The 26,262-nt window shown below is 33.6% G+C and overlaps 2 protein-coding genes across 3 annotated transcripts; both read right to left on the bottom strand.

The window, feature by feature from the left end:
- Positions 1-14,522: 14,522 nt before the first annotated feature.
- On the bottom strand, positions 14,523-17,478 carry LOC107950752 (protein trichome birefringence-like 23). Its single transcript, XM_016885705.2, has 3 exons — positions 16,866-17,478; positions 16,264-16,553; positions 14,523-15,621 (listed from the first exon to the last, which is right to left on the bottom strand). The coding sequence occupies exons 1-3, from the start codon at positions 17,089-17,091 to the stop codon at positions 14,848-14,850; spliced, it is 1,290 nt and encodes a 429-aa protein (XP_016741194.2). The 5' UTR covers positions 17,092-17,478; the 3' UTR covers positions 14,523-14,847.
- Positions 17,479-20,537: 3,059 nt separating this feature from the next.
- LOC107950751 (uncharacterized) lies at positions 20,538-23,881 on the bottom strand. Of its 2 annotated transcripts, none has more exons than XM_041089975.1 (5): positions 23,429-23,877; positions 21,564-23,322; positions 21,353-21,413; positions 21,042-21,265; positions 20,538-20,940 (listed from the first exon to the last, which is right to left on the bottom strand). In XM_041089975.1, the coding sequence occupies exons 1-5, from the start codon at positions 23,541-23,543 to the stop codon at positions 20,937-20,939; spliced, it is 2,163 nt and encodes a 720-aa protein (XP_040945909.1). In that variant the 5' UTR covers positions 23,544-23,877; the 3' UTR covers positions 20,538-20,936. The 2 variants fall into 2 exon arrangements, with proteins under 2 accessions (XP_040945909.1, XP_040945908.1); XM_041089974.1 differs by having other exon boundaries at positions 20,554-20,933; positions 23,429-23,881.
- Between the last annotated feature and the right edge of the window lie 2,381 nt (positions 23,882-26,262).

Genomic DNA, 26,262 nt, shown 5'->3' with positions numbered 1-26,262 from the left:
TTAATTATAGATTATAGATTGTAAAGGTCAAATTTTGCGTCAGTTACAGGTTTAGTCCTTGTACTATAATTTGCCCAATTTTAATCCATGTAAAATAATAACATTTAAATTTATTAGGACTATCTATGTATAACTCATCAATTTAGTTCCTCTTCTTCAATTTAATTGTTTTTAGTTCTTATTCTTCTCAAATGTCATTCTTAACTCAATTGGTAGCCGTTTAGATCCTTTAACTACAATGATATGATTTTTTGTATGTAAAAATAATAAGTCGACGTAATATTACATATATAATAATATGCATGTTGTATAAGATTTTGTAAATAGTAAAAGTTAATTATTTTTTAAAATAAATATTAACTAAAAATTTTTAATGTCTACCATTTGGATTTTCACTAATATTTAAAAATTCAAAAAATACAAGGATTGAAATTAACGAATTAAAATATAAAAATTGAATCTATAAGTTATACATAATATAAAAGAATAATAGTAAAATTTAATTTTTTTTTTATAAATATAGATGTTTACTATTTAACAAAAATGCAATAGAAATACTTGTATTACCAAATTTATTTATTTATACATATCGAAATGATTTAAAAGATATATATTTTGGCGGGGGGTTTGGACAACAATGCCGAATCAAAAATAATATTTTTAATCAAATTGCTTTATCTATGCCGCCCTCAATAAAGCAAATTATTAATAACAACGATACACATATTAATATAAATTTATTGCTTTGGCAAATAAGAATCAGTAAAAGTAATAATAAAAAAATATTCACAAAGAACTCTTACTTTTATGGAAAGTCACATTGTTTAATTTATGTTGATACAATGATACAATAAGAAGATATAAAGGAGAATATGGTGATTGTTGTGGAGGTCAGTTCACCTAACTAGGGCGGAGAGTCGTAGATTATAAAATGTGAATATAAGGAGAATATGAAGGCTAGGGACTAAAGATGAGTTAGCAGAGTGTAGGTTTGGTATATTGGAGAGTCGATCCCTTCTTCCTCTTTCTTAGAGGTATTTATAAGGGAAGGTTTCATGTAAGGTGATGTTAACATGTTGGGTTTACCATTAAACCATCATTATAGAATGTGTGGGGTGGATGTCTCCGATGGGACAAGGATGTCTGTGATGGGATAAATCTTGTCATTTATCCTGACTTGATGATATAGAGCAGTTGAACCCATATGGTATTTAGGAACCAACCACTTCACATTCCCGATGAAGACTCTAAGACCCGAACAACGAATGACCTGCATTTGTCCGAATGGTCATCTCGGAAGGGAAAACTCACAAGTGATAAACTTACTGTTTGGGCGCCTTTCTGGCTTGCCACATGTCTTGACGCGGATAAAGGTATAACAATTGTCTCGACAGAACACGGCCAGTACGACCACCACCCCTACCCTGGTTTTTCCAGACTATTCATCTCTCCTAGCCATTTTTTCCAACAAAAATGCAAAAATAGCTCTGGCAACGCCAAAGAAGAAGCACTACAAGAAAAATCAAAGCAAACAAACCTTTGAAATGTAGAAATCGTTACAGAAAACCAACATAAGCAAGAAAATGGCCAACAATAGATGTAGAAATTTCAAAAGAAAAGGAGGCAAAACAATTTCGAAGAAAAAAACCCAAAATATATAGATATATTACCCAAATCGGATCGTTTCAAAAGGCAAGCAACATCTAATGAAACTTCACCACTTATCCTAAAAAGTTGTTCATCATTATCACGACTCCCTAAATGTAACACATCTAACCCTTATCCGTCGTCGGAACAGGGTTACAGAGCATTACCGGACTTTTCATATCAAATAAAAATATCTCATATCATTTAACATACATAATAGAAACTATTCATAATCATTCATATTGTCCCTTGTATGAGCCCTCGAGACCCAAAATACGCGTTAGAAATAAATCGGGACTAAACTAGAGACTCAGGGAATTTTTTGTAAAATCTCAAAAAATTTCTTAAGTGCAGGGGACACACGCTCGTGTGGCCAGGCCATGTGGCTCACACGGCCAAGAAACACGCCCGTGTCTTAGGTCGTGTGGGCATTTGATGTGAGGCACACGGTCGTGTCCCAGCCCGTGTCCATGCCCATGTAACTGTGTGAGTTGGGTCACACGGCCAAGCCATACGCTCATGTGCTAGGCCGTGTGAAATGAAATTAAAGTGCAGAGGTCACATAGCCAAGCCACATGCCCGTGTCCTAGGCCATGTGAAAATACCTGGGCATTTTGTTTCTCAATTTAAAGGATGCAGGGGACACACGGCCAGACCACACGCCCATGTGCTAGGCCGTGTGTCACACACAGTCGAGACACATGCCCGTGCTTCTGTTCGTGTGGACGAAATTAGGCCATTTTAAGGCCATATTTCTCACTCATTCTTGATTTCAACCTAAACACCTCAAATTTCATACTTATAGACCATAACAAGGCCTTCAATACAACCAACTTTTAGCTCTAAAAATGTCATATTATCACATATAACCTAACATTCTAAACTACCACATTAATCAATTCTCACATTTGATTACCTATATCAACCATGTTTTACCAACTCATTCATCAACATGCCTAAAAATTATTCACCAATTAGCCATATCTATACATATATCAAGCATGATAAAACTAATATATATAAGTTGATTGGAAACATAAACAAAATGTAATTCTTAACATTTACACAAACCAATTCAACCCTATACATGCCATATAAACCATAGTATTCATTTCAAAAACTACCAGGATGAGCTGGATAGTGTGACTTGTTGTATTGATCCGATCTCCCAACCTCACGATAATCTAAAAAGACATTAAACAACACAAGTAAGCTTAATGAAGCTTAGTAAGTTCGTAAACATAAATCTTACCGGACCTACTATAACACATCAATTAAATAAATGCATTCAATGTAATTTCTCTATCAACCACAACTTCAATCGATGAATACACTTATTTCAGATCAATGCCAATAATAACCATGAGGCTTCCACTATTAATTTCATATGTCACGTACCAAGTCTTACCGAATCGGAGAACGGCTTACGGATATGAGTACATTGTTTTCAGAAGCCCGAAGGCTGAACAGAAGCTCATGAGAGCTAAACGGAAACCCGTAAGGGTTGAACAAAAGCTCGTAAGAGCTGAATGAAAACCCATAAGGGTTAAACAGAAGCTCAAAAGAGCTGAACGGAAACCCATAAGGTTAAACGGAAACTCATATGAGTTAAACAGAAACTTGTGAAAGCTAAACGGATAGTAAACACGAAAGTTCTCAACAAATGCTAAACTTTGATTTACTTAGGTAATTTTCTGTCAATTCTTCCTTTGCTGTCTTTCGCCACACAACGATTGTACTCAATTCCGCGTTCCATTCGTTTTGAGCATTCAATTCAAATTCATAATTTTAACAATATTTTACTTTCAACAATAGATATAAATAAATACATAATATCATTCATCAATTTAATATATAAACATTAAATTTTAACCATACAAACTTATCTGGGTTAAATTGTAAGATTTTTAAAAGTTTCGGGACTATTCTATTAATTTCTTTTTTTTCATGAGTATCTACGGCCTCTTGATCTAAAATATAAAATTATTCATTCATTAGCATATATTTCAGTTCCAATTCACTTCACAATTAATACCCCTCAAATTTTGAAATTACATAATTACCCCAACTTTTACAACTTTTACAATTTAGTCCCTTACTAATTAATCTATCAAATGAGCTAATTTTTCTCAATTGATAATTTATCTAAATATTCTAGGCTATTAAACAGCTCTATATTTAGAATTTCAACACCAAACCCTAATATTTAACCTTTCCACAATTTGGTCCCAAAATCAATATTTATTAAAATCACTTTATAAAATCATCATGTAACAAAATTAAAGCTCTAAATCCATGTTAATTCATCAAAAACATTCAGTATTCATCAATGGTAACTTTCAAAATTACCAATAAAATAAAAAAAACTAATAAAATAGATAGTTGGACCTAATTGTAAAAGTCTTAAAAACATGAAAATTCTAATAAAAAGGCAAGAATTGAACTTACATGAAGCAAAATAGAAAAGTAGCTTCTTAAGAGCTCTTCAATGGTGTTTTTAGGCTGAATTTTAAAGATGAGATGTCTAGAAATCATTCTTAACCATTTGTTTTAATTTTTTTAATTCCCCAAATGACCATTTTACCCCTAAATCATATGATTTTTGTTTCTTTTCTGTGCTTATGCCGCCTCATCCATCTCCCTTGGCTAATTTACTCTTTAATTCCTCCTTATTTACGATTTAAGTCATTTAATCATTATTACTTTAATTAGTAAGTTTTACACCTTTTTCAATTCAGTCCTTTTTAATTAATTAACTATCAAAATGTTAAAATTTTCCAACAAAAATTTAATACTACCTTAATGACACTCCGTAAATATTTATAAAAATATTTACAACTCGGTTTGAGGTCTCAATACCCTACTTTCTAATCTATTTAACCTAATAAATCCTTAAAAAACACAAATCACTAATTCAAAAATCTTTCTAAAATCACATTTGACTCGTAAATATTAAATAATAAAATTTACGAGTTTAATCGTCAGATTTGGTGGTTTCAAACCACTATTTTCGACGCCACTAAAAATCAAGCTGTTATACTAGAAATGTTGTCTTTATGGTACATTTATGGCAGGATTTCAAAGATTTTGAAATAGCATTTCACCATAAAACAAGGTCACCATCCGAAGCACCCTATAAAAAAGAAAGTTAACAAATCAGAGCATATAGAGGAATACCACTTTATAATCGTCTTTTCAACTCAAAAGAGGGGGAATATTGTTATACCCTCATCTGCGTAAAAACACGTGGCAAGCTAGAAAGGTGCCTAAACAATAAGCCTGTCACTTGTGAGTTTTCCCTTTTGAGATGATCATCCAGACAAATGCAGACCATTCATTTTTCGAGTCTCGGAGTCTTCATCGGGAACATGAAGTTTTTAGTCACTAAATACTACATGGATTCAACTACTCTATACCATAAAGTCAAAATAAATGACATGATCTGTTCCATCACAAACATCCTCGTCACATCGAAGACATCCACCCCACAAGTTCTATAATGATGGTTTAATGGCAAGTCCAACATGTAAACATCACTTTACATGAAACACTCATCTATAAATACCTCCTGGAATGTGGAAGAAGGGATCAACTCTCCAAGATACCAAGCCTACACTCTACTAACTCATCTTTAACTCTTAGCCTTCATACTTTCCCTATCTTCACTCTTTAAGCTTTCTGCCCTGATTAGGTGAACCAACATCGACAGAAATAATCGCATGTCACACGTGCACGTAAAAAAATAATTTTATAAATCAATCTTAATGGTGCAGTTCTGACTGCAAGCAGACAATGTCAGTTGTAATATTTTTAGTGTCCGATGGAATACCAAAGTATTTCAAGGGGTCGAATCCAAAGGAGTCGATGATTAAGTAATTCTTAAACCATAAACATGCAATTAAAGGAGCCTAGCTAACTACTCACTAGTTACTATATTACGATAGACCATTCACAAGTTTAATTACTCTAATTAATTACCTAAAAACAATAAAGGACTAAACTGTAAATGAAACAAAATATGAAACTAGCGAATTCGAACAAATATGATAACAGACAGTAGTTGGTTAATTTCCATGAGGTTGGTTGGTTGATTTCCATGAGGTTGGTTAACCTTCGAATTAGGGATCCAAATCGCTATTACTCCTAAATTGGTTCAATTTTACCTCTCGACCTCAATTTTACCAGTTTCGGTAAATTAGTTTGGTTTATCTCTCGACATCACCAAACTAACTCGAACTATCAAATTGATACCTGATAATATCTCCTCTCAGTCTCACTTATCTTAATTTTTCCTTCGGGTCGTTAATCCTAAGTTTTGAAGTCTATTCAATTTAGTCTAATTTTTTCGATTTAGTCCCTGAACCCAAAAATCAATTACCCATCATTTCTATCAACTAATCTCTTAGTATATATCCACTCATACTTGTATTAAAACTGTTCGAATTAAGTGACACGAATCCTTATTTAAATCAAATACAGTGGTAAAATAAAATAAAAGTAAAATCCCTATAGAATTATAGTTCTTTTATTTTATTTTAGAATAAGATTTTTTTAAAAACCTTATTAAACTCTATCTATTTGATATTTATTAGAATAAGGAGTTTCACTCCTATTAGAATAAGGTTTTACAAGCCTATAAATAAACATAGTCTATTTCTCTTGTAATGAATTCGAATTCGACATAGTGAATTTTTTTCTCCTCTGCCCGTGGTTTTTCCCTGAAAGGGTTTCCACGTAAAATCTCTGTGTTCTTTATTTTTCTATTTCTAATTTCTTTGTGATATATTGTCATCATCGATATTCAATTTTCACAAATTAGTATCAGAGCTTCCGGGTTGTTCATCTCAATCACGGTAATGACGTCTTTGAAGTATGAAATTCTACTGTTGGATCGCAATACCAGATTTACGCTGTAGCAGATAAAGATGCAGGCAGTTCTTGCACAGATGGACTTAGAGGAAGCCCTACTAGGGGTAGATAAGATGCCTTCAACATTAACGGAGGAAGAAAAGAAGCGCAATGATCGAAAGGCATTAACACAGTTACATTTGCATTTTTCCAACAAAATTTTACAGGATGTGATAAAGGAGAAGACTGCCGCTAGATTATGGAAGAGGTTGGAACAGATATTTATGTCGAAAACTGTAACTAGCAAGCTGCATATGAAGCAATGTCTTTATGCTCATCGTTTGGTGGAATGTGCATCTGTGCACGAACACTTAACAGTGTTCAAAGAAATTCTCTCAAACTTGAAGGCCATGGAGGTTCCGTATGATAAGGAAGATCTAGGGTTGATTCTACTTTGTTCGTTGCCCCCGTCTTATTCAACCTTTAGAGATACAATTTTATATAGTCGCGGGTCTCTCACAGTTGATGAGGTTTATGATTCTTTAACCTCGTATGATAAGATGAAGCATCTTGTGGTTAAAACTGACTCTCGGTGAGATGGTCTTACTATTAGTAGGAGACAAGATCAAAATGCTGATGATGATCGTGGAAGGACACGGGAACAAACTCCTCGTAGTAAATCTAAAGGTAGATCGAAGTCTTCAAACAGAGGTAAAACTTGTAACTTCTGCAAGAAGAAATGGCACATTAAATCTGAGTGCTATAAGCTACAGAACAAGATCAAAAAGGAGGCTACGAATCAAAATGAAAAACAACTAGAAAATTTTGGTAAAGCTGATGTTGTAGAAGACTACAGCGATGGTGAACTTCTAGTCGCTTCTGTCAACAATTCTAAAGCGAGCGAGGAGTGGATCTTTGATTTGGGTTGCACCTTCCACATGAGTCCCAATAGGGATTGGTTTACAACTTGCGAAATAGTATCTGAAGGTGTTGTTTTGATGGGAAATAATGCTTCATGTAGAATTGTAGGTGTTGGAACAATTAAAGTTAAGATGTTTGATAGAGTTGTCAGAACACTTAGTGACGTACGACATGTTCCAAAATTGAAGAGAAATTTAATTTCATTGAGTACTCTTGATTCAAAATGGTACAAATACACAACTAAAAGTGGTGTTTTGAAGATTTCTAAAGGTTCCCTCGTTGTGATGAAAGGGCAGAGAAAGACTGCCAAGTTATATGTTTTGCTGGGTTCTACTGTTATTGGTGATGCAGCTGTTGCATCCTCTTCCTTGTCAGATGATGATATTACTAAAATTTGGCATATGCACCTAGGGCATATGAGTGAGAATGGTATGGCAAAATTGAGCAAAAGAGGACTTCTTGATGGGGAAGGAATTTGCAAACTGAAGTTCTGTGAGCACTGCGTTTTTGGGAAGCAAAAGAGAGTTCGATTCACTAGAGGAATCCATAACACGAAGGGAACATTAGAATATATTCATTCTGATCTGTGGGGGCCATCCAAAGTACCTTCGAGAGGTGAAGCTAATTATATGCTAACTTTTATTGATGATTTTTCCAAAAAAGTGTAGGCGTTCTTCCTAAAGCAAAAAAGTGATGTGTTTTCCGCATTTAAGTCTTGGAAAGCCATGATTGAAAAATAGACGGGAAAGCAAATAAAATATCTCCACACAGACAATGGCTTAGAGATCTGTTCTGATGAGTTTAATAAACTGTGCAAGTCAGAAGGGATCATGAGACACTTGACAGTTCATCGTACTCCACAGCAAAATGGTGTTGCAGAACGAATGAATAGAACGATCATGGAGAAGGTTCGATGTATGTTGCCAAATGCCAACTTACCAAAGTCATTTTGGGCCGAAGCAGCCTCTACTGCATGTTTTTTGATCAACCTATCTCCATCCGTTGCCATTGAGAAAAAGACTCCACAAGAGGTATGGTAATCCTGCTGACTATTCTGATTTGAAGATTTTTGGTAGTTCTGCATATGCTCATGGTGATAATGGAAAATTGGAATCGAGATCCATTAAATGTGTTTTTCTTGGTTATAAAGCTGGTGTAAAATGGTATAAGTTATGGTGTCCTGAAAATAGAAAAGTTGTGATTAGCAGAGATGTTGTTTTTGATGAAACTGCTATGCTACCTAACTTATCTCTTAAAGACTCTTTCAATAAAGAAAATCAAAAGTAGGTGGAGCATCAGATTAATACAGAATCTACAACAGAGTCGATTACTGAAGTCAGTACAAAAATTCAAAATAGAGTTGCTTCTTCACCACAATACTCTATCGCCAAAAACAGAACTAGAAGAGAAATTAAACCTCCAAAGAAGTATGTTGAGGCTGATCTAGTTGCTTATGCTTTAAATGTGGCTGAAGATATAGATGCAAACCAAGAGCCATCTAATTATTTTGAGACAGTTAGTTGTGAAGACTCAGAAAAGTGGATATTTGCTATGCAAGAAGAGATGGAATCACTCCACAAAAATAAAACATAGGATCTTGTGAAACTTTTTAAAGGTAAAAAGGTTATTCGTTGTAAATGGGTGTTTAAAAAGAAAAATGGGACTCTAGGAGTTGAAGAACTCAGATATAAAGCAAGGCTTGTTGCAAAATGTTACAGTCAAATTCCAAGAGTGGACTTCACAGATGTGTTCTCCTCAGTTGTGAAGCATATTTCAATTCGAGCTTTGCTTGGTATTGTGGCCATGCATAATTTGGAGCTTGAGCAGTTAGATGTAAAAACTGTATTTTTGGATGGAGAACTTGAAGAGGATATTTACATGCAACAACTAGAGGGTTTTACAGTCTCAGAAAAAGAGGACTATATTTGTTTGCTGAAAAAGTCCCTTTACGGTTTGAAACAGTCACCAAGACAGTGGTATAAAAAGTTTGATTCCTTTATGACTTCTCATGATTTTAAAAGAAGTAGCTTTGACAGTTGTGTTTACTTTAAGAAAAATAGTGATGGTTCTTTTGTGTGTCTACTCCTTTACGTTGATAACATGTTGATAGCAGCAAAAGATAAATGAGAGATAAGAAAGGTCAAAGCCAACTAAGTAAAGAATTTGCGATTAAAGATTTGGGACTAGCAAAGAAGATACTTGGTATGGAGGTTCTCAAAGATAGAAAAGCAAGTAAATTGTACCTAAGTCAGAAGGGGTACATTGAGAAAGTTCTTTGCAGATTCAATATGTAGAATGTTAAGCCTGTTAGTACTCCTTTAGCATCCCATTTCAGAATTTCATCGGTTTTGTCTCTACAATCAGATGATGAGATTGAGTACATGTCACATGTTCTATACTCTAGTGCAGTGGGATCTCTCATGTATGCTATGGTTTGTTCACGTCTATTTATCATATGCAGTCAGTGCAGTTAGCAGATACATGGCGAATCCTGGTAAAGAACATTGGAAAGCAGTTCAGTGGATTTTAAGATACTTACGAGGTACTACTGATGTTTGCTTACAGTTTGGAAAAACTAGAGATAGAATCATTGGGTATGTTGATGCTGATTTTACTGGAGACCTTGATAGAAGAAGATCTCTCACAGGTTATATCTTTACAATCGGAGGTTGTGCAATCAGTTGGAAAGCCACTTTGCAAACTACAGTTGCTTTGTCTACTACTGAAGCTGAGTACATGGCGATTACTAAGGCTTGTAAAGAAAATATTTGGTTGAAAGGACTCTTTGGTGAACTCAATGAAGACCATCAAATCAATATAGTATTTTGTGACAGCCAGAGTGCCATCTTCCTTAGAAAAGATCAAATGTTTCATGAGAGAACAAAACACATTGATGTTCGGTATCATTTTGTTCGTGATATTATTGCTCGTGGTGATATTGTTGTGAGCAAAATTAGTACTCAATAAAATCCTGCAAATGTGATGACTAAGTCACTTCCTATAACCAAGTTTAAGCATTGCTTAGACTTGGTTGGTATTCATTGTTGAAGTTAAACCCTTAAGGGGTTTTATGGAAGAGGTGGAGAACTTGTTCGTTGAGAGTTCGAGATGAAGAACTTGTTCATTAAGAATTTGTGTCAAGGTGGAGATTGTTAGAATTAAGTGACCTGAATCCTTATTTAAATCAAATACAGTTGTAAAATAAAATAAAAGTAAAATCCCTATAGAATTATAGTTCTTTTATTTTATTTTAGAATAAAGTTTTTTTTTAAACCTTATTAAACTCCATCTATTTGATATTGATTACAATAAGGAGTTTCACTCCTATTAGAATAAGGTTTTACAAGCCTATAAATAGAAATAGTCTATTTCTCTTGTAATGAATTCGAATTCGACATAATGAATTTTCTTCTCCTCTGCCCGTGGTTTTTTCCCGAAAGGGTTTCCACGTAAAATCTCTGTGTTCTTTATTTTTCTATTTCTAATTCTTTGAGATATATTGTCATTATCGAGATTCTATTTTCACAAAAACCCATTGTCAACAAGAAATCAAATGAAAATAACATTAACTTAAACCCTAAGAAAATCAATAAAAACCCAAGCTTTCTTGCAAAGGCTTGGAAAGCATAACAATGACAGTAAGAAAAACTAAACAAGAACACCAAAGAAATTATTTTTAACAAAAGATTTCAAATAAAACGGATTGACATTAAACTAGGATTAAAATGTAACTACAAGAGAGTTTGAAGGTATAAAAAAGTAAATAACTCCTAGCTACAGTAATAACTAACTTAACTACTATCTATGAAATTAAGAAACACCGAAAAATGAGCAAGAAATTAAACTTTAAACTATGAAAAGAAAACTAAACCCTAAAATATGAAGAGAACAATCTTGAAAAACCTAAAAATGTGAAATGTGTGTTTTGTCTCAAACAATTTGGCCTATTTTAGCAAAGTTCAAGTATAAAAATATTGACCAAATTGCCCCTAATCGTCTAATTTTGGTTGGGGGACATGTTGGACAAGGACTGCCCTTGTGGTCATTTTTTGTCTTTTCACAATAGTGGTATTGCGATACTCCTGTAGATGGTCTCAATTCTCCTCATTTCAAAATTTTCAAGGGTATCACGACTTTTATGCTTCGATATCGCGATACCCCCTTTTAGGTGATATTTTCGTTCACGTTCGGGCCACCATTGACTCCCTACAACACTTAATCAACCGTTAGGGTCCTTATGGCGCATCTGGCCATTTTGGGTCTCAAAAGTAACATCAAACACACTATTTTTCTTATTAAGACAAATAATAAAAACTAAGTAAAAATACAACAAAAACATATAAATTGCTCGAAAACAAGCTCTTTAAGCATACTAGGGAGCCTAATTTGACATATCAAATTACGGTAGATCAAGCAACCACCACACTCTCCTCTATCTCCTCCTTATTGTATCAGTGTATCAACAATTCATAAATGTAAAAGAAGCTTTAATTATTCATGGATTTTGTTTTTCTTTTTTCAGTTAAAGTGTTTTTTTATTTATGTTTTATTGTTGATGAAAACTAATCCTTTCAGATTTTATGATTCTCCCTTTCAAAAATGACATTTCTATAGATTTATCACTGCACTCAAAACTTAATAATTTTATGTATTTATATTTGACATAATGTTGATATATAAATATGTACAAACAATAAATTAGACAAAAACATTTCGTTAATAAAATTTAAAAAATAAATATAGATATTTAAACCTTTTAACATATGGCTATTTGATTTTTTTTGTACGATAAAACAAGCAGCAAATGTAGTAGTTGTAAGGATGTTCATGTGTGAAGGTTAATCTCATTTGCGAAGCTGCATCTACTCGTATTTCCTCCATTATTAGGCTTTTTGTTGTTGTCGCACTGTACAGATCGTAGGAGATAGAAAAGATTTTTAATGTCCTCGATCTGTGGTTGATGCTTCCAACTCCAATGCTCTTATTTCCTTGCAACAAGTTAAAATATTCTAAAGTCAAACAGAATGATATATTGTAAAGTTTTTGAGCTCATAATGTTACATGCAATCTAATTGGGAGATGGTTGGATAATATGGATATCACATATATAATAAGAATAATTACATGTTATTATTTACTATCATAAAAGGTTAGTCCAAATTAAAAGTAATCTAATTTGACTGAAGTTTATTGGGCTTGATTTATTAAATAATGTATGGGTGAAATATGTGTAGATACTCTAGTAACTAATTTCTAATTGATGATGAGTTGATTAGAAATTAAGGTTAATGTGCAAAAGTTATATATTAAAGTTATGGTTCCCAAGTTATACATCGGTAACTTTTTTTACACCTATTCTTCAGAAAAGATACAGTCACCTTCTCTAAAATACTTGTGTGTTAATTTAGATTATAAAAAACTACAGCAAATGAAGATTTCAAGATACCGATAGATTCAAGTATGTTTTCGTATCTAGTTTTGTTCTTGATGACCTAACATGATAGATCTTGGCTTACAATTCTAAGTTTATATAAGAGTTTTACAATTCTAGCAGGGATATGGATAAAAGGTGGGGGAAATCAAGACGAAAGATTTATAATCTAGCCCTTAAGAAGAAGATTAACCACCAATCAAGGATTGGAAATACTTAGGGTGTGTTTGGTTGGGTGAAAAAGTAGAGGGATGGGAGGAGGGAGTGAAAAAGTGAAAAGAAAATAAATTTTAAATGTGCTTGGTTAGGAAAAAAAGTGAGAAGAAATAAAATAAGAGAAATGATCATTTTCCATCATAATGTATACAAAATCAATCATTCCAAATTGAAATAATGAAATGGGAGAAAATAAAAACAGATGTGTATGTTAGTTCAAAGTTATGCATTTTTCAAATGTTTTATTATATTTACTTTAATTTTTCAATTCTACCAAACAATAGATAAAAAAATGGAAAGAAAATATATTTTTTTATTTTTCATCTTTTCTACCAAACACACTTATAAAAAGAAAATTTATATTTTCATCTTTCTAATTTTCTACCCTTTCAATTTTTCATCATTCCAATTTTCTTTTCACTTTACCAATCAAAACCTAATAAAACACTCGTTTTGAGTGTTTTTTCTTTTAAAGTTGAAGTTATTTGCTGAATTCGAGAAAAAACAAATTTGAAGTTGAAGTATAAAAGTTAGGAAAGGTACTAAAGCGTAGGTCACGCGTTGTAGCTGCATATACTCCCTCAGCACTCTTTGTAAAATCATATTAAAATTTTAATTAAGCAAATGTTTTTACATTAATGATACAATTTTTTAAAAATGAATTTGTAATTAAGGTTGAATTATTAGGAGAAAAACAATATAAACTATGGAATGAACTAAATTATGACGTAAAAATGGACTCTATATTCAATTTGTATAAATTTGTAATCATTTAAATAAGAACAAAATGCATCTATTATATATGTTTAAGATGTATAATTCAACTATAAATAAATTGTGTTGATTGTTATACTAATTGAGCTGAGACAACCTAAGCTGCTCCGGCAACATAATATGACATCTCCCATTCGGACCTAGTGATCGGATCGAGTGTGGGTGTCATCCAATACAAGTATCTGTACATTTTGGTTACTGATTGACTTGCACCAACAGACTAGATCAAACAAGGACCCTTCTCTTGTTTTGAGTTATTTTGATTTCCGAAAACTCAAACTTGATTGAAAATTATTAGAATATGTATATTATGATATTATTTAAAAATAATAATTATCACTCAAATATACGAAGATGTCAAAATTGACATAAATTAAACCTGTAAAATATTATATGAATTTGTAACATTTTACATAAAAAAAATATGAAAACGTAACACTTCATTTTTAAAATTGAATTATTATAATAAATTATGTAAAATATATATTATGAACTAATAAACAAACTTTTAACTATTATCCATATAACTATACAAAACCCAACATGAGAGAAAAAAAAATATAAATATGAGATACACATATTAATGTGAAATCCATAAAATAAGAAAATAATATTAAAAAAGCCAAAACCATGGTAAGAAAAAGAGGATATAACTCTTGAATCCAAATAAAAATTCTAAATTCAATACCCATAAATCACAATCTTCTCATTGCTGTAAAACCTAAGCCTTCTCAATTCCAAATTCAGCAAAGCACTTATGGGGGCATGGTTGTATGGAAAATGCAATAAATTGCATATTTGCAGATTATTTATCTATACACTAATAGCAAATCTCCAATCATAGAGTTCTAGAATCAAGTTACAATTGCCAATCCAAGAAATGAATTACAGACAAGTATAGTTTATCTACTTTTCAATATGATGAAATAGCTTCAGGCTTGCCATTGTCAAAATTTCCGAGAAAAACCAACCTCCAAAAATTGCTCAGAACTTACTCTTTTTTTAATAATTTAACCCCTGACCACCATCTCCATAATCACATCATTCCAAAAGTCCATTGGTCCAGGTAAACACCAATGTAGACAGTCGTTTTGAACCACGGCTGTTTGGTTCTCTGCAAACGGCTGAAACTGCCGGTATGGACCCGGATGTCCGTCTGGTCTCATTAATAAGAGGTTTGTGAAGTCAAGAAGCTTAAGATTCACCCCATTGTCAGCGGCTTTTGCAGCTGCCTTCTCAAACTCTTCTAATTCAACGTTACGTAGAATTCGGCTCAAGTCCTTTATTTCAACTTCTCCTTCTTTAGCCGGGGTTGTCTTCGGACAACTCCCTCCATTATGCCATTCCCCGTTCTCAAAATGATCCGGCGTGGATGTCCTGAAAAAGATCAACCCCTTATGCTTTGAGTTTGCAATGAAGTCCATGACATAATGGAGGGTTTTGTTGTAAGCATAAACAAATCCTAATTCGGTCAGGTTCTTTCCTGGACATATATGGCAGCCAACTTCGGTGTCATTCTCATGGTAGATTGCAGCCTTGAGAAACCATTTCCCAGTCGAGATTATCATGTAATCTAGGCTTGGGTAGAGATCTGTCCATGTCTTATCAAGTTTGTCCAGATGAAGCTGAACTTCAGCTGTAGAAACACCGTCATTATCTTCGAAAACAGCAGCCATTACAAGAAAAGGAGACCAAATGTTTGAAACGGTAAAATTGTATGATGCAAAATGCCATCTCTTTGATTTGTACTGCTCATCATGGTAAACTTCAACAGGCCGTTCAACCTGAATGTTTTACGAAAAAATAAACATAGTCAATAACCTGACAACAGACATTATAAAGAAGAGAGAGTTCTGCATACAACCATAGTCAAACATATAATAGCTTGAATGCCGGGTATGAATTGCAGCATAAATTGTTTATAATCAAAACCTCAGGTAAAAAAATAGAGCCAGGGCACAGTAGTAACAGAGAAAACGATCAATCATGGCCTTTGCCTTAATATGCTTATAGAACATGGAAAAGGAACTCAAGGGAACAAGAGACATGACAGGGCTATTAGGTACCAAGGACAGCACTAGTGAAGCTCATCCACTTTAACACAAGGAAACAAAATCGAGATAATGTAAGGCCTTCGATTAGTAACAGTATTTTTAGCAGATTACTAGGTGCTAGTGTCTTATGTATCAGCTATCTGAGCATACTATAATGCAATGCTGATGTGTATTAGGAGTGATTCAGTAATATCGGACGCAATCAACAACGAGCAAAGCACATAAGCATACACAGAGCACACATTTTCATAGGGTCCCGATCTTTTTAACATCAAACAGTTTATACGTTACAATAAATTCCTCCTCATCTAATTGAACTAGTACATAGTTCTTATGATAAAATGGAAAGTTGAGGCCAGGGACACCAAATACCGTTGCGAGCATGCACAACAATGACTGCACATGGTTACGAGATATGGAATCACCGATCAAAGCCCATGCTTTATTCCTCGTCAACTCCAGAAATCTCTTCGCATTAAAACGAGGTAACTGACAGTCACGCGGCTTCCATTTCCAGTGTAGATACCCGGAATCAGGACGGCCGTTCCTCATACAATTCTGATGACCTTCTATCAAGGGACAGCTCTCGTTGGTATAGGTCGGACCTGAGGGATTGGGAACCCAATCCCCTGTAAAGAGATCACATTTCTCTATAACAACATCTGGTCCAACCATAAATTTAAACAATTAAGCCACAACACTAAAACATCCAAAAAAAAATGCAGTAGTAGATCCGATTAGCATGTAGTTTATCAGGAAATTATCAAGTTAAAACCACATACATCAACTTGTTAAAGAAAAAAACCATCAAAAATTTCAATCTTTGTAGTAAAAAAACACTACCAGAAACACTAGATCAGCAGATCTCAGAATACTAACTCTACTTACAGCAGATTATATATCAATGAAAATAAACACCACCACCACCCCCCCCCCAAAAAAAAAGCAAGAGAAAAAGATAAAAAATTAGTTACCTAGAGGCATTTGATCATCATTTTCAGGTATTTGAACAGGGACAGGAGGTTTCAAATCTGGTTTTTGTACATACTCTTTCTCTACCTCAGGGAATTCCAAATCAGCACCAAATCCTTTAGAACGAAAAACCAAGAGCTTACAAGCAAAACCCACTAAGAGAATGCCAATTGCAAGCTTCACAAGATGGTCCTTGTTCAGTGACCATGATTTCCAGTTAATTCTCATTTTTTTTTCTGACCCGATTTTTCTGCTTTGTTTCCTTGTCTGAAAACTGAAACAACTGACACTTTTTTCCGGTTGCTTGTCTAAATTTGGGTAGAGAACCAAAATCCAAATAGTTTAGTAAGAAATCCAGAAGACCGACATTGGACTCTGGATTTTGTTATCACAGGTTTTTTTTTATTAGGGTAAAGAGATGAGGAATATTACAGGCTTGTTTTTTTTTTTTCAAATTATTAAGTAATTATTAACCTTTATTAACTGGTCATATATTTATGGATTTTTATAATGGTAGGTTTTATGGGCCTATAATAAAAGTGATTATGATTACTAAGTAGCAATTAAAGGTTAGTTTAGATTCAAATAATTTGAATGAAATGAAATATAAAAAAAAAGTAGTGAAATTAATTATGACAGTGATAGATGTAATATAAGATAATAATATATATTTTTTTCTAAAAAAAATTGTATTTATTTGTCAATATTTTATATATTCTTTTTACCAAATATGAGCAGTACTAAATTATCAAACTTGGTGGTAAAAATCGAGAGATTTACTAAAAAAAGTCAAATTTTTTATAAAATTACCGAAATAGGTCGGTTTTTTAATTATTTACCGGACTGGGCCGTTTCTCCCAAAATCGCGCCACGTCGGAGCGATGTCAGGGGACGGGGCAGAAGGTCGCGTCCACGTCAGCGCGACCTGCTGACGTGGAAGGAAATCGCGCCCTCAAGGGAGCGATTTCCTTCCACGTCAGCAGGTCGCGCTGACGTGGACGCGATGTGGACGCGCGCGTCAACAGTGCCAACGGTCAAAAAATTGACCGTTGCCCCCCCCCAAACGGTCAATTTTTTTTTTACTATATAAACCCCCACCCCTTTTATTTTCACAAACAAATTCAATATCATTTTCTTTCAAAAATTCTCTCAATTCCTTTCAAAATTTCTCTCAATTCCCTTCAAAATTTCCATCAATTTCCTTCCAAAATTCTCTCAAACTCTCAAATTCCTTCCAAAATCCTCTCAATTTCCTTCAAAAAATCTCCAAATCCATATTAAATTTCTTTTTCCATTAAATTTCATTTTTTAAGAAAATTTTAAAATTTTTATTTTTTAAATAATTTTTAAATTTTTAATATTTTCAACAATGGCCGGATCATTGATTCGTCTTGATAGGAATCACATATCAGTGGAGCAAATGAACATGGTAAGTATTAAATTTAAATTTTAATTTTTTAAGATATTTTTATTTATGTATTTTTAGATATTTATTAATATATTTTTTGTTATAAAAGGCTGAAGATCGGGTATTGGAATGCAATATTCGGAATATGCATGCTCCATCACCGTTAGTAGAGAACTACCTGCGGGAAGCGGGATTTTGGCACGTGGCGACGGTAGGCCGGGGATGCAAGTTGGAGCCGAAACTGATCAGTGCGTTGATCGAGAGGTGGAGACCTGAGACGCACACATTTCATCTTCCATGTGGAGAATGCACAATCACTCTAGAAGATGTCCATCTGCATTTGGGATTGACGGAAGTACATCATTTGGTGACGTAAATTGTACATATAACTCAATATAAGTTGCTCCGCTAGCAAGATGAGTCTGCACCATTGCCTCCAAGCTACGAGCACCTTTTATGTCGAACGAGTCATATGTCACCGGATCAACAGAAGAACAGAATCGATACGTCATTGACTGAACTTTCATTGGCGTGGTTCCGAAGATTTTACGCCTAATTCTTTTACGGAGTTCTGTCAAATCTATGTTTTGACTAAATGACAGTCGCACCGTATTCTCCGACAAAAAAACAACACATTCTCGGTGTGGCAAACCTCACCATCGTAGTAAATAACAGCACTAATACGTTCACTCATTTTGAAACTCTAAATTTCCTAACCCTAACCTAAAATGTTTCTGCTCTGAGTTATGCATTCTAAGAAAATTCTTTGCCTAATTTATAGCCTCAACCAAAACTTGCTACTGTAGCAAAACCGCGTCCACGATGGCGCGATTCGACACTGTTTGCTCAGAAACGTCAAAAAAAATTATTTCCTACATGACCAACTGTAGCGAAATCGCGTCCACGAGGGCGCGATTTCACAATTTCTTCTCATATAGCATCCTGGTATCAGCGATTTTATACTATTTCCTCAGAAAACGTCAAAAAAAAATTATTTCTCACATGACCACTGTAGCGAAATCGCGTCCACGAGGCCACTATTTCACAATTTCTTCTTAAATAACATCCTAGTAGAAGCGATTTCCCACTATTTAACTAGAAACGTCAACTCAAAAAAAAAATTCCCAGACCCCTAACTCATAAAAAGCCTGCACCCTAAATCCTAAAAGCCAAAAAAACCCAGGCATAAAAATTAGGGTCAAAATCGAGTTCTCGGTACCGCGCTACGGGGCAGAAGGTCGCGTCCACGTCAGCGCGACCTGCTGACGTGGAAGGAAATCGCTCCCTTGAGGACGCGATTTCCTTCCACGTCAGCAGGTCGCGCTGATGTGGACGCGACCTTCTGCCCCGTCCCCTGACATCGCTCCGACGTGGCGCGATTTTGGGGGAAATGGCCCATTCCGGTAAATAATTAAAAAACCGGCCTATTTCGGTAAATTGATAAAAAAAATGGGCTTTTTTTGGTAAATTGGCCTTAAAAATCTAATAGCTCCTCAATAACAAATCCAACGTTTTGGAAAAAAAAGCAGGTCTTCAGTTTACTTCCAATAAAAAAAGCAGTGGTTTCTGTCGGCAAAAACCTTGGTAAAATTCCTATAGAGATACGTGTGCTAAAAATTAAATTATATTTCACTCCCTTTACTTAAAAATAGGTAAATTAGTCTATGTATGTTAAAGTAAAGAGTAAATTGGTCATTCTGCTGAAAATTTCATCCATTTCTATTGTTAAAAACTGGTCTGATACATTAGTATGATGTACACGTGGTACGCCACATTTCACTGTCTGGATGTTCTGTCAATCATGCCAGTTTATAACAGTACAAACAAATGAAATTTTTAATAGAAATAACCAATTTACTCTTTCATCTAGCGTATAAGAATTAATTTGCCAAGTTTTTCAATAGAGGGGATAAAGCACAATCTGACTCTTAGTACGAGGGCCTCCATAATACTTTTACTATAATTCTATTCTCAGTCCTTATACTCTTTACATACTTGAAATTTAGTCTCTCTACTTTTAATTTCAGAAATTTAATTTATTTATTATAATTGCTAGCAGCGACAAAAGAATTTCGAAATTATTTGTCATTTTTAAATTTAAAAAAATTAGTTCACCTGACCAAATTAAAATTATTGTATTTCTCTGAAACAACCTTATAGCCCCAAATTGATCATGTGAGAAAATAATTTTTTTTTAAATTGTCATTTAATCCAATTTGATAGAAGTTATTAAATAAAGAAATTGAAAAAGAGTAGAATGAGATGTAGCATAATTAGACCCCTTTTTTTATTATTAATTTGTCTACTTTTACATATAAAGACACCTTAACAGCTGAATATTGCACACATATTTTAATGGTCATGCTTGTTCTTGGGTGGTAGTGAAATAAGTTGTGTTTGACATTGACATCTTTCCTTCCTGCCTTTTAAAAGAATCTCACAAGGCAAGAAATAATATATGGTGCTTACTGCATTTCTTTCATTTTTCTTTTTTTTTTTACAAATACAACATAATGTTGTGTTTGATTCTGACTTTACATTCAGCATTGAACATGGTTTTGTTTATTGGACCTGTTTCCAATAAGTTCATCGCAGCTCCATCTTTAATCACTCGACCGCACCGGGAACTCGCATGCCGAATCCACGTTTCTCTTTCTCGACTCTGTTATCTGATCACCAATAGTTTAGAAACAAGTTATAAAGCTTGGAACCTCAAATTAGTCTCTATAAAGGGTGTCAAACTATCAAATAATGACAGTGTAGGACTTACGTTGGGGCCAGTTTGCCAAGGGTGTATAATTCTACGCCCGTGTCTTCATCGAGAACTCGTCCGGAGAATTCGATAATATAGCTTTTATCACTTGCAGTTGGTAATCCTTTGCAAGCTAGTAGGTCCAGATCTTTCTGGTGCAGTTCTCTCCCATTTATAAAGACGCCTGTGTTTCCAGCAGCACAGTTTTTGGTCATGGGGTAATTGAATTCTTCGATGAACGGCTGCAAGGTAAAACCCGAGAAACATCCATAACTTAGAGTGAACATGTTCAGTCAGCAATGAAAAGTAGAAGTATCAAATGATCTCACTGGAATTATGCCAGAGCATGGTTTGCCCATCACACCCCAGAATCTGGCTCGAGAATCGTACCTTTTAAAGCCAGATTAAAAGAAAAATCAGTACTAATTGTTTGTTTTTGAGTTGCAGACAGTTTAAATCATCTATGTTACTTGTTACATTTATTCTCAGAGTTCGATATCATTTAACCGAAGCATGCTTAGAAGGAACTGCATGAATTACCAGTAATTTCCGGGATGAACCTGCCCTGCTTGCTTTTCTGCCCTTCTAACTCCATTTTCAGATATTGGATGTCCATTCACCGAAACATTAGGCCTTTCATTCTTGATGTCATCATTAGATCTTGAGAAATCTCTAAAGCTTTTCTTTATAAGACCTAAAAATGATCTGCTCCCCTTGTGGAGTTTCAGTTGGTTTTGTTCTTTGCTTCCTTCCAAAGAGTATCGAGATGAACTTGAACTCCGACATCTATTGAAAGAAACTTCCGCCTCAGTTGCCCCCCGCAGTGAATTTTTTCCAGAAACAGCTTGAGAAGCACTTTTCACTAGGATAACCTTCTCTTGATGTTCTGGTTTAGTCCTATCCCGAAAAGGTAAACTTGAAACTGTTGTGGAAATATCGGAACTAAACGGAAGCTCGGAAGAGCCTGGTGAATCTCTCCAATCAATGACATTAGCAGGACTCTGATCTTCCTTTGAAATTTGTTGGATGGTGCCACCAGCATTAAAACATCCATTAGACGCTTCTTCGGCTTCAGTAGGTGTTTGCTTGAGATTTCCAGGGACAGAAATAATCAGTCCCTTCTTCCTCATTTCAAACACAATCACAGTGGAACAAGAACCACATTGTAATCTCTGCTCATTGTCCATCATTTTCCTGAATTTTCTAGGCAATTTTAACAGTTCCAAGCAATTATAGCATGTTATAAATGGAGCACCACTGGCTATAGGGTGACAAAGCCGATTCTTCCTTTCGGTTAGCACTACCTTTCTAATACATCTTCGACCAAAACCATCAATATCCGAACCGATGTCACTTGGCCATAAGTGCACCGGTGTATCTTCAAAGTTTGATTGAGGTCTAGGTAGATAGTGTTGCCCAACTCTGTTAGAACTCACATAATGATTCGAAGTAGAATTGCAAGGGTCTTTCAAAGAACCTCTGTTGCCAAAAGCAGCTGGTGTAACTCGCAAAGGGCCTTTCCGGTTTTTGTCATAGCAATATAAACATGAGCATGCAGTGAGGTGATACAAGGCTTCCTCTTGATTCATATATGATGCAAGAATATGTTCGTAGCCGTAAGTCCTTTGCTGAGGGTGAGGACGAGCATGCTTCACTGAATGGTAGTTTCCATAGAAGTTCACCACATTTTCATCATTATTCATCGAATAATGATACTGTCCCGACCGAAGATGAGCCGAAGACATCCCAATAGAACTACCAAGATGGTCACTAGAGTCCATCTTGTTATCACTAGGAACCAGTTCCGTAGGTCTCTGGGGCATATCATGAGACCTACTCAGTTGATCCTTCAACTCATCCAGCTTCTTAAGCACCTCAGCTCGATCCCTCTCGAAATTTCGAACCCCATTAGGCACATCTAGACATTCAAATCTATTCACTGGTTTACAGTAGCCATAGGCTGAAGCAGACCTATAACTTGAAGGTCCCTCATCTATTGTTTCCAGGCTCCTTTTGTAAAACCCTCCAAACCCATCTCTGTCCACACCTTTCAACCTCAACGACCTACTCGAGTTATCTAATCTGGGCGAGTAAACCCCAAATTTGCTCTCCCTACTTGAATTAACAGACCTAGACCTGTTAATGTTCAAATCATGATGATCATGCCTTTGATGAGCCCAATAATTCATTGGATTCTTTGATTGCGATATATAATCATCAACATATCCATCTCTTTTCTCGATTCTACCAGGATTAAGCCTATGTTCCCTCACATTACTCACCTGTTCTTTCTTCTTTGCTGTATTTTCAAAGAAAAGCAGCAAATTTCTCTCAGATACAGTCCATTTAATTGCAGAGAAACCAACATAATAAAAAGTTTAAAACTGTAAAAGGAGAACTCTAACCTTGAAGAACAGCACCACAAGAGCCACACTTGAAGAAAGAATACCGAGGAAACTCCTTTATAAGACTATCACACCTCAGGCAACGAACTAACCGAGCTTTTGATTCTTCAGCCATTAAAAAACAAAACTAAAAGATCCCAAAAGAGAAAAACCAAGCTTTAGTTATCTTAATTTTGGCCTCAAAATTGTGTTTTTGAGAGACGACTAGTGTTTAAAAAGTCAAAGAATCTGTGTTTCATGGTAAAAGACTAAAGCAGAAGTTTGGAGGGAAAGAAAAAAATACAAAAAGTCACAATCTGTAGTTTCAGTGGTGGGTTTAGTCGTTAGAAGAAGGGGGCCCAAAACGATGACGTGTCGAAGTTTCTTTGGAAAAGGCTGCCATGGAAGAGCAAACCTGGCTTTCTTTGGTTCGAAGAAAGCAATTCAATGGGTCTGAGACTGACATGATTTGTTTTCGAAGAAGAAATCAACGTTTACCATACACAAATTTTGAAGTATACCCATTTTTTTTAATTTAGTACTTAAATATTTTTTTCCTCAATTTAATACCGAAAGTATGCCTCCTTTTTACTTATTTTTTAGTCCATTTTCTGATAGAAGTTCACAACCATTTGATACACCACATGTTTACTTTATGTAAAATATATATATTTTCTTTTATTAAATATATATACATTTAAAAAATACAAAAAATAGAAATAAAATTTAGGAAAAATATAAATTATAGAAAATTTGTAATAAAATAAGATAACTGAAAAGGAATTAGTTGGAATTAATAATGTTATTACAAGAATTTTAAAAAAATTGTAAAAATAATTTTTTATAAAATTCTATTTAAATTTCAAGATTTCTTTGTAATTACTTGAAGTTTAAATATATTTTTTAAAATTTTATAACAATTTCAATTTTTATATATTATTTTGTATTATATATATATATTTTTTTATTTTTTAATCAATATAATATATATAATATTAAAAAAAAGACACGTGACATATTCTAATAGTGACATGTGCTAGGCCAACGCTTGATCAACGTCGGTCAATGGTTGATCAAAGTTAACAGTGTTTTTTAATATTTAAATATTTAATATTGTATTTTTCTATTTCTTAATTTAAATTTAGTATTTTAATTTAAAAAAATCTAATTACCACATGACATTTTTTCATTGATCAAGAACAAGTTATGTGTCACTTTTCCATTGGCCAAAGTGGCCTAACGGTACTTACCAAATGGATTGAAAATAGAGGAAATTGGTACTTTTTATGTACTAAAGTGGCAAAATGGGTATACTTCAGGAGCTAAATCATGAATTTAGCCAAAATTTAAAATAGAAGTTTTAAATTTTATTTTAGCCAATTTTAATCATTGTACTTTTCAAATTTTGAAATTTTAATCTTGATTCAAGAGATAATAGTTAAATAAATTAGGTTAAATCTTGCTACTAGTCCCACGTCAATTGTGTGGTTTAGTTCATGTTCTTCAATATAATCTTTTTTAGCCCCTATACTTAACGAATTTCGAAATTTTAATCTTAACTCAAATGATAGCAGTTAAATTTGTTAATTAAAAATAAACTTGATTTTTTGTAAGAATTATATGAAAATTATGAATTGAAATTATATTAGAGATGTGATAAATTAAAGTTCATGTTAGAGTCCTAACAATGTGGTCTTCAAGTAATGATTGACATTATAACATCCATGAAATCTAGAAAATTGGTGCTACTTTTATTTTTGGTGGGTGTGTTATTAAATTTAATTTTCTTGGAATTAAATGGAGTCAAACTTAAGCATCTTTCTTCTACTTCTTTTCCACAAGGTTATATACTCTGAAATAAATCAGAAACTTTTCCCTTTGCTTAGTTGCTTTTATTTATTAGTATAGAGATATGATAATAACATCAAATGAAAATAAAATAAGTCTCTTCGCACAAACCTCACCGTCTCATACCTTTTTCTTTATTACCTAAAATATCAAATACAAACCTCACCGTCTCATACCTTTTTCTTTATTACCTAAAATATCAAATACGTGTCAATTAAATCCATCCTTGAATTTTCTTTTTAATTATAAGTTGCACCCAATTTACTTTTCACTCGTTAAGTGCTAACGTGACAATATGATGTGAAAACATAATTACGTGGTAACTAACTTATTCAACCACCAATTTAGTTTTGAATATTACATTTAACAAAAATATCTAATTATATTACCAAAAAAAATTACACCCCTAATCACTCCAACTTAAAATATTAAAAAAAATCTTACTAACTAAACCTAGCTTCAATCAATCATAAAAAAGCCCCATTTTTTAGTGAACTTCTAATCAATTTATGTAAGAATGGAGAAGTTTCTTTTAAAAAAAAAAATTATTACTTAAAAAAAATATTTGATGCGTCATCCATACATAAATTTTATATACCATTAATGAATAATAATATAGCATATCATCATTAAATTAAACAAAAAATATAGAGAATTTATAAATAAATTCTAACAATTTTTTAAAACATAATTAAACATTAAACTAACTATTATAAATAAATATTAATAACTCTTGAGTTTAAAGGTTTAACATTTAATTATGATTTAATTATATTTAAATAAAATTATTAGTATTTATTTATAGGCCCTCTATTTTTTTATTTAATAATGAGATTACATGTACCGGCAATGCATCAAATATGAGATTACATGAGATTTATGTACCGGCAATGCATCAAATATTTACCCATTGTATAAACGTTATTTATCTATAAATGTCATTACAAATCATAGAAATATTATAATTACATTCATATTTATCTAACTTGGATAGTTTTTCATTTATA

The sequence above is a fragment of the Gossypium hirsutum genome, chromosome D03 (genome assembly GCF_007990345.1).
Source record: "Gossypium hirsutum isolate 1008001.06 chromosome D03, Gossypium_hirsutum_v2.1, whole genome shotgun sequence".
Taxonomy (NCBI): Eukaryota; Viridiplantae; Streptophyta; class Magnoliopsida; order Malvales; family Malvaceae; genus Gossypium; species Gossypium hirsutum.
The sequence above is the reverse complement of the archived record's forward strand: the minus strand, read 5'-3'. Positions and strand labels throughout refer to the sequence as shown.